This window comes from Accipiter gentilis, chromosome 15 (genome assembly GCF_929443795.1).
Source record: "Accipiter gentilis chromosome 15, bAccGen1.1, whole genome shotgun sequence".
NCBI classification, from domain to species: Eukaryota; Metazoa; Chordata; class Aves; order Accipitriformes; family Accipitridae; genus Astur; species Astur gentilis.
In genome coordinates, this window is record NC_064894.1 from 21,917,648 (window position 1) to 21,927,067 (window position 9,420).

General features: G+C 46.5%; 1 protein-coding gene across 1 annotated transcript; it reads left to right on the plus strand.

The window, feature by feature from the left end:
• The first annotated feature begins 1,609 nt into the window (after nt 1–1,609).
• Nucleotides 1,610–6,979, plus strand: LOC126045967 (uncharacterized). The gene is made up of 4 exons (XM_049817679.1): nt 1,610–1,869; nt 2,954–3,605; nt 6,475–6,581; nt 6,888–6,979. The coding sequence occupies exons 1-4, from the start codon at nt 1,610–1,612 to the stop codon at nt 6,922–6,924; spliced, it is 1,056 nt and encodes a 351-aa protein (XP_049673636.1). The 3' UTR covers nt 6,925–6,979.
• The last annotated feature ends 2,441 nt before the right edge of the window (nt 6,980–9,420 follow it).

Consider the following 9,420-nt stretch of genomic DNA (forward strand, 5'->3'; position numbering starts at 1 on the left):
TAGTACTTAATGCCTATATGGATTTTTTGTTACCTAATAGCTCTGCTACATTGGTTGTGGATTTTTTACTATGCTACGTATTTTTTCAGTACCTAGTTATATGCCTGCATTTTCTAACAGACATTCAAAATATTACTGCATTCTGGTCTGTTCCACTGTGCTTTGACACCGGACAAGTGCATTCAGATACTCATAATATGCTTATAGATGCAACTAAACAAAAAAAGAGATTACCTTGTGATGTACTGGAATGAATGGGACTTTCTTCTAATGGGGAAAAAACTGTTTGTTCATAATAATTTAGTTTATAGTTGAGAAAGGAAGCAACGCACCTGGAACTGACTCATTGTAAATTCCAGAAATGGAAGGAGCTTTACAAAAAGTCTGCTGTTACCTTGTTTTTTAAGTAACCGTGCAGAGCTGACAGCTATTAACAGTAGCAAGGACTTGCATAACAAGGACTTGAAGGAAGGCTTAGTACTATCCATGCCGGAGTGATTTAAAGAGAATGAAGGCACGTATTTCTTTATGATGCATTATGTAACACCACAGAGAGCTATCCGAGACATTAAAAAAAATAGGGGACCCACATTTGATCTTATACTTGTTATTTATCACACAAATATTTTATAGTGCTTATAGCTTAAGGCTTATGAAACACCTAACTTAGGAATGTTACCCGGTACAAATGAGCGTGAAATGTTTTAGATGACATATTTTATGTTTTGTAGATCTTTAGGAAAATATAATAGGTCATATAATTCATTTTCTTCAAAATTCTGCAATACATGCAATCTCAGATAAAATAAAATTGTCAAAATCAGTGATAGCTGGACCTTCTGGTTCACATTAGTGTGAAGAGAAAACTGCTGTTGAGCTGACACATTGATAGACTACAAGTTCTGCTGAAGAATAGCTAAAAATGGTGATTCAATCTTATTGCTACTATGCAAGAAGAATAACAGAAGTGGAGATGTTACTCATGATATCATATCTTTCATCAAAACCCTAAAGGGTTCTGGTGCATCGAACACATTCTCTTCCCGAGAGCTTCTGGCTCTAAAAAATACCAGTGTAAGTAAATGAAACTAAACTGGCCTATTACAAACAGGATAAGTTTGTGTCGTAAATTTATTTGAACATGAAAATAAAGATTAGATTGTAAAAAAGACTATCTTTTAACGGTTTTTTCCTCCTCTTTTTTTTTTTTTTTTTTTTTTTTTTTTTACAATAGAGATGCTAGTCTTGCGATGACGAAATGGAGAGCTAGGAGGATTATGAAACACAAGTAGCATGAAGGGCAAATCTGACTGAAAGAGAGGGAGAATATTATTCCAATTATTTAAAACTTAGCTGGGTTAATTCCTTAACTAACTTAATACAGCTACCCTGAAATCAATAAGGTGATACAGATTCACCCAAGATGTATCTAGCATGTAAGATAATGCGAACCATCATCTTCTGTTAGGACAGTAAACAAAACACATGTGCAGAGTCATCTTTTCTAAATAGCTTCTTAATCTTTAGCTACACAAAGACAACTTTTAAAAGAGGGACCTTAAGTACTTCTGCTATTCTACCCCTGGTCCTCCGCTGATCTGAACCTTGCATGGTCATTTATGCTGAAGTGAAATCAGATTTAAACACCGACATCAGTCCCTCAGTGCTTCATACTTCCCTGTGCTGCTGCAAATCACCACGGAAGGCTCAAGATGGAGGGAAAAGGGCCTTGGTGGTGGCTTGTGCCTTCCTCCCACGGACATCACCGAATGCTCCCGGTGCTTCCTTCCGATTCATCCAAGGAGTTCTGCAACAACAGAAGGGAAACAAGGCTTCACAGTCCTCATCCTTCACTGAGAGGGATAACAGGTAAGGAGAAGGAGGAAACAGAAATGGGGGGTGGGGGGGTGGGCTGGGGAGGGGGGTTCTTTTTACAGGCTCCCCTCTCCCAAAGGGAAAGAAACCTTGACACAAACTTTATCACATCACAAAGACATACACAGGCAGGCACCTCAGACTTCTGAAAACACAGCAGTTTTCTTTCAGGGAAGGATAAAGTGCTCTTTTGATTTCTATTTTTCTTTTACCAGGGCCTCTGTAGTAAGCATTTGCAGCTTCTCCTACAATAATTAATGTTTCACATTGCACAGGAATTTTTTATCCATCTTCAAAAAAAAAAAAGAAATCTCCCCAGCAAAACTGCGACTTAAGTTTTGTTCTTAATTTGAGGATGAATGGGGAAGAGGGGAAGAAAAGCAGCAAGGCAGAAAGTTCATCGCCTTGCTCTAAAACGTAGGCAGAGCCAGAAACCGAGATTAAATCTAAGAAATGTCTCAACCCCGTTCTGTGTTTTGCCTACAGTTCTTACACGCGCCTTTGCGTATGCACACCGACATCTTTAGGATATTCAGGCAACGTATTAACACATTGCGGGTCAGGGGAAGAAACAAATCAGAAATATTTGGAGGGTGTGAAGCAGTAAACAGTAACCACGTAGAAACGTTTCAAGCAATGCTATTAGGGCTTGACGCCAAAGTAGATTTACACATTCTCCTTTCAGGCTCGTAAGCTTGGTCACAAGTGAAACGAGTTAAATTTTCAGAGTTTGGAACGCAACTGATTTTTGTTTGTTCCACGATGCTACGCGGCTCTCAAACGCCACGAGCCCTCGCCGATGACAAGTCTGGTTTCGGGACAGGCCCCGCAGCCAGAGGCTGCGGCTCGGCAGGGACAGACCCAGGCGGTTCTGGCGGGGCAGCGCCTGGCGATGGGCGACCCAGCAGGTACCCAGCCCGCCTTACGTAAGGATTTCATTTTCCTCGACACTACATCTCGCCGCACAAGGCGAAGAGGCTATTGCATCTCCCCGTGCAGCGCCAGGCCCGATGTCCGCATCCTCCTATTTTATTTTTTTTTCCCTCTTTTTTTTTTTTTTTTTTTTTCCTCCAAACAGCACATCTACACAGCGGCGTTTACCTATTCGCTCGAGCCGTGGCTGCCATGCCACCTATCTGGGCGGCCGGCTGCGGAGCCTACGTTCACCGGAGCGTTGCCGAAGAGCAGACCCCCCCCCCCCCCGTCCCTCCTCGGCGAGGGGTGCGCTGCGGGCCGGCTCCTGGCGAGCAGCTCTCCCTCGGCGGCGGCGGCTCCGCTCTGCGGCCAGCGGCGGGCAGCGTCCATTGCAGCTCGGCGGGGAGCCTCCCCGCCCGGTGCAAACATCCACGGGCTCCGGCAGCCTGCGGGGGTACCCAGCCCCTCTCCGTCTCCATCCCCCCCCCCCCCCCCCTCTCCTAACACCGCTGCCAGGTGCGGTTATTTCTCATCCCGTCCTCTTCCCACAAATCCGCCGCCTAAGCCCCAGCAGCCTGGCTGGCCCCCGAGTCACCGCTGATAGATGCATCTCTCCCCCTCTTCCTAAGCCTCCCCCGAGGAAGCAGGGCGGCGGAGCTGCTCCCCGCCCGACGCTCGTCCTTGCGTCTCACCGCCCCCAGGACGCCGCGGCCGGAGCCCTTAAAGGCGAAAACTGCCCTTTTCCACGCTCCCTTCCCTCCCCGCGCCGGCACCGCCGCGTTAGGTGCCTGGCTACCGGAGCTCGCCTAGCAGGGGTAAGAAACAAGAGGGGAAGGGGGGGGGAGGGGGGTAAGGAAAGAAAACCCACGCACCCAGCCCCACGGCTGATCCCCGTCCCTGGACGGCGGCGGTGGCGGGGCGCTGCCCAGCGCACCTGACAGCCCGCCGCGCCGCTCCGCGCCGCGCTGTATTTCCCTCCCTTAGCGACAGGGGAGGTGCGCGGCGGCGGCGGCCCCGCCATTGGCGGAGGGGAGCGGCGCGGCGCGGCCATAGGCCGGCGCCGCCGCCAATGGGGCGCACTGTATCCGGGCGGCAGGGGGCTGTGGAGCTATTTAAATCCAGCTCGGTGATGTCAGCGGGGTGGCGGTTAGGCGGGGGGGGGGCGGGGGGCGGTGAGGCGAGCGCGGTGGCCGCGCCTGTCAGGCCGCGTTAGTCATGGGGCGGCCTCTGCAGCCGAGGGGAGGTGAGCGGGAGCGGCCCGCCGCACCTGCGCGTCCTGCCGAAACGTCCCTCCCCGCGGTATGTATGGGATCCGGGTCCCCGTCCGTGTCTTTCACCCCCCTCCCCGCCGCCGGTAACCCGGAGCGGTGCGCTCGTCCTGTCTGGCGATCCTGGAGTATGTGGGTTAATTTCGGGGTGTTGGCATGGCGCACGCTGAGGGTGAGCACAGTCAGGGGGGCTCGCTGGTTGTGCGCGTTTCATGCTGAGCCATCTCTTTATTAAAGAGAAGGCAAAAGGGCTACTCTCCTCAGCAAGAACACTTCTGCAAGTGTTCAGGGGGAGGGATTACCTCACAGCACCTTTCTGCGCCGCTCTGGTTCGCGTCCAGTGCCTCCCCATGGCCTCAGTGGTACTGCAAAAGCAATCAAGTGCATTGAATTTCATCCCTTGAACCGTGCCTTCGGAAAGGCACGGCTTGCCCCTTGGTCTTCCAGGGTTGCCTGGTCTTGATCCAGAGGGACTGCCACAGGCAAGAAATCCCCGACTGATGACACTGGTTTAAAGGTGCACGTTTGGGCCATGAGGCATACCAATAGCAGGAACAGCCACTTCGTCTTGAATTTCTGATTCCAGTTATGGCGGGTCCTGTTCTGTAGGTTGCAGGGAGGTCTTTTAGATGCTAAAACTTGATAGATGCTTCTGGCCACAAGTGTTCTGTTTTCTAATGTCTTCCCAGCACAGCAATCGCAGAAGGAGTAGAAATAGTGTTATATGTTACAACAGAAGGTGGTAAGCAAAACCAAGATTCAAATGCACTGGTCTGTCTTGGCAGAACATGTCTTGTAATTTGTTCTGTGCTTCAATATGCTGGAGACCTGTCCTGAAGCTCATCATGTTCAATCTAATAGAGGCTGAAAAGTGGGATTAAAGTGGACTTATTTGACCCAAAGCATGTAATCACCCTGCCTGCAGCCTGATGCTCAATACCCTGATGGTTGCACAACTCTTTCCCTCTTGTGTGACCCAAACTTACCCATGATGCAACCAAAATGCAGGCATCTCCCATCATGCAATGGCGTGTCACTCATCTGAGAGGAGTGCACATAAACGTCAGGTAACAGACAGCAAGCTTTTCTCAGTTTGCAGATGGATGTGTGCTGTGACCATAGATTTTGGCCTGTGACTACAGGCATTTTGGTTGCCTAAAGATGTGCGTTCAGCTACGTGGCTGCAGAAGGACATATGGTGTGGAAGTCATGGAAGACCTGTGGAAGTCATTCCCTAAAAGTAATGCTGGGGTGTGGTGAGCTGAATGCTCAGGGCTTTACTGAACATTGTTGGTACCAGAGAAGATTTATGAGGAAGTTGGGAGTGGAAAACAGGAGGAAGTAGGTTGCTGACAACCAGGGGACTGAAGGTCTCTACGGCCTCCCAAACAGCACAGTGGGAGCAAACAGCCCATGCTGTTTCATGGTGGAGTTTCATAAAGTCACAGTCATGATTAGTTTGAGAGGGCAGGTTTGACGTAGGACTTAGCTACTGAAGCTGGAGTGGGGAGCTGGTACCCTCAAGGAAGGATGAAAAGCCCTTACTGTTACATGTGAAGGAGCTGTCATTGAAATGATGTTTCTTGACTGTGGAAGGATATGGCAACAGAGGTAGGAGACAGCAGGGGAAGGCATGAGAGGTGGCTTTTGCTAGGGAAGGGAAAGGCTTGTTGTGATTCGGGGTCCTCAAGGTGAATCTAATTTTCTTTAAAGGATGTTCTTTCACTGAGAGTCGGGTGGAAGAATGTGAGAGCCCCTTTTGGGAACTGAGTCCATGTGCCTTTTCAGTCCTGTTGGCTTCTCCTTCCTTTTCCCTGTTTAGAAAGCTGCTTGGAATAAAGATTAACTCACTACAGTCAGTGTGTTGTTTATGTATTGTATTTGTCCATTAATGTCACACTCCAGATTTTCTGTGAGTTGCCTGCAAGGCTCAGGAAATAGTATTTTTTTTTGTTGTTTTGATTGAACTTTCTCCCCGTGATCCCTGGCTGTGTTACTTCTAGGATGACTTGGGGAAGTGTCACCTTCCTCTGAAATACCAGATCAGTATTAGAAAGAGATGAAAAGCTGGGCAGAGGTGTTCATGGTGGTCCTGCTCCCGACTCGTGCATCTTGCTCACGTGCTTGGAACTAGTCTTAGGATCAGGTTTGAGTTGAGAATAATTTTTTCTCTAACATGGGCCATTGCATCTTGGGCAAAAAATGGAAGGGGGAGGCATTGACTCTCCTCGGCAAGATGGAATGTGGTTCGCTTTGTAAAATAAACTTGCGTATTTGGGGGGCAGGAACTGCTGGAACTGACAGAGCCCTTGGCCTGGAGTAGTATAAACCTTAAGTTTGGTGGAGGGGGTGGGGGGAGTGTTAATATATGTGAGTGGAAGAGGGAAAGATGAATGGATCTTTCTGGACTTCACAGCTATGGCATAAACTTACTGGGACAGAAAGGAATGTGAAGAATTCATCTGGTCCATCCTGTGATTTTACTACCACAAAGCAGGATCCAATCTCCCCATCTCTTTCCTGGTAAGTACCCAAATTATGCAAAGATCTTCAGAAATGAAACTTTATAACCTCCCCAGGCATCTCTTCCAGTGCTCCACTTTCCTTAGCTTAGGACAGATCTCTGTTGCCTCCAATTAGAAACTCCTTAGGTGCAGTTTAACCCCATTACTTCTTGCCCTATCCATGTAGAGAACAGGTCATTCCCTTCCTTTTTACCAGAGAATTTATGTATTTTGAAGACTGTCAGCATGTGTACCTTCATTCTTCTCTTTTAGGTAATCAAACTCTTAATCTGATCAATTTTTGATTGTGAGTAATTTTTTCTAGTTCTCTTCATTTGACCCTGGGAGACTGCAATCACTGACCCCTCCTTGCTTTCAGTCCTACATAGCTGTTTAAGAAAGGTCTGGAGAAAGAAGGCAAGTAGTGATGTCAACATTTCCTCATAGGGGTTTTTTTTCTCCTAAACAACCATGGTGAATGAACAAAATTCATGGCAGATGAAATTCGCAGGCCCTAGGAAAGGAGTACACACTGCAGGGGAAGATGGATGGATGGTGCTGAAGTGGTGACATCAGCTCAAAAGAGGGACATGGGGACAGCTGGCTGATAAACTGATGGGTGCATCTCCATTGAAAAAGAACCAAACCCCAACAACCCCCATATGCTTAAGGAAAGGGGATACTGAATGATGAACAATAAAATGTTACTGTAAATGACACTCACTGGAAATTACTGTCTGTTCCAGCACCTCAGCTATGGAGTTTCACAAGGTGTACAAAGATTGCTGTTAAGGCTGAGTAAACTGAGGCATGGAGAAACTACGAGGCACGTGAGTAACTGAAGTTCAGACAAGGCAGAACTGGAAATGCCCTCCCAGTCCTGACACTGCTTCTTCCTGGCCAGTCTTTGGAAATCATTCCTGCTTCAGACTAGTCATACGTGATACTGTACTTTTTTCTTGTTAAGAACACATTTTGCAGAAGGGTCTATAAGCCTGTGTAGGATTCAGCTGAATTCAGGCTGCAAGATGGGGTCAGTTGCAGTCCTCTGCTTTAAAATATTATTGATAAAAATCTATTTTAAATGTTTTGGTCAGGACTAGTGAACCTTTTCAATTTTTAAATGTTTTGTGTGGAAAAACCCTCTGTTAAATAATTAGCAAGTGCTCTAAGCATTACTGCGTATTTTATATTTCATCTGCCTGGAAGAAATGGACAGTTCTGTTGCTACTGATTAACCACAATTTACTTTGTGATATTCATGGCTGCTGGAAGACAGACTTCATAGTTTATTTCTTTTACATCCGATTATTCAGGGAATGGGGCTGGACAGAAGCAGGGTTTAACCACAACTTTTCTTCTATTCCCAGTCCCAGAAGACATTTGAGTTTACCCAGAAAAAATCTGCACAGGCTGACAATGTGAAAACCAGAGAGTGAGTGGTTCAACAGGCAAAAGGATTGCAGTGCTGGATCTTATTTTCTTGGCTGGCATTTGCTCTGATGGTTTGTTTATTTTACCTTTGACATAGCCTTATTCCACATTTCAGTGTAAATTTTTTTCAGGTGGCAAAAAAAATCATCGCTGCAGCTGCTGTTGCACGAATTAGTCTTGGGTACCAATGGACACTAATTGTGTTTAAAATGAAGAATTTGGCACAAAAACCTGTTCAGATTTAACCTTTTCCTCACAGAAATGGAGATATTAATGATTCTTTTTATGGAATGAAGGATAAGATCACATTTTAATTCATTTTGATGATCAGGTCTTTGTTCCTGAGGCTCTTTGAACAGGAGGTTGTGTCAGAAGTGTGTCCCTGGCTCTGCTGTGGGCAATTCTGTACACCTCGGTGCTGTTAGCAGGCTATACCAGCAGGCCTTGGAAAGCAACACAGAAAGGTAACTGTCACATCTGTTTTCCTCAAAAGTTGTTTTGTCCTGTCTTCAAGACGAACTTAGAATTCTGAGATGTTTTTTAAGTCATAGCACTGCAGTTGGCAGCACCACTCCTGAAGGAATAGAATGCTTCAATCTTCATGTGTGTTGGACCTGATAGCCATCCTGGCAGTCAGCAGGAGGCTGTAGTATGCCAAAAAAGGCAGACGTGGGCTCCTCAGCCTGAAGAAATTGCCCTAGATTAGTGAGTACAGACAAATGTTGATTAATCAAATGTGCCTACAACAAACAGAAATTCTATTAGAGTATAAGCTAACTTCCAAGTTTTCTCCTCTGGTGTAGCACCAGTAGCTCAGAGCTCTAAGCAGTCCTCTGCTTAATTTCACAGCTGTTGCTTAGGTAGCTGATCCAGTTTGTTTTCTAAGCCTTGTTAACACAGAAGGCCATTACCTGTGCACACTATCTCTGCATGTACTGGAGCTCAGTTGTATATTTTGCCCACATCAGCTTCTTCCGCAGTGTTGCCTGGTTAGCGCTTGTAACGAGCATCTTGTGAAGCCTCTAGAACTAAAGTCTCTTCCAGCTGGCAGACTGGCCAGAGACAAACATGTAGGATGCTGGTGACTGGGATTATAAAGAGGATGGTTGCAAGAGTACTCAGTGGTCTGTTAAGGGCCAGATCCCTAGTCAGGCCAATGAGGATTGCAGGGAAAAGATCAAGGACTTGAATAAAATTAATTCTCCATTCTGGCAATCAAACTGGGGAAATGCGTGTTTTCTTGCAGCTCTGCTGAGCCCTGCAAAAGCTCTTCTATCTTCAAAACATTGCTGAGAATGATGCCAATGAAAATAACCTGCAGAAACATTTTTAACATTTATGCCACTCGTTTGGAATTCAAGTATGGTGAATTCTAGTGTGTTGAAGTGCAGGGAACAGAATAGAACAGACCAATCTGTCTATGA

Excerpts from the sequence above, each read along its gene's own strand:
- LOC126045967 (XM_049817679.1), top strand. The coding sequence starts at position 1,610 with ATGGTCATTTATGCTGAAGTGAAATCAGATTTAAACACCGACATCAGT. Across the intron at positions 1,870-2,953 it reads TTCACTGAGAGGGATAACAG|CACATCTACACAGCGGCGTT; the intron begins GTAAGGAGAAGG and ends TCCTCCAAACAG. Across the intron at positions 3,606-6,474 it reads CCGGAGCTCGCCTAGCAGGG|CTATGGCATAAACTTACTGG; the intron begins GTAAGAAACAAG and ends TGGACTTCACAG.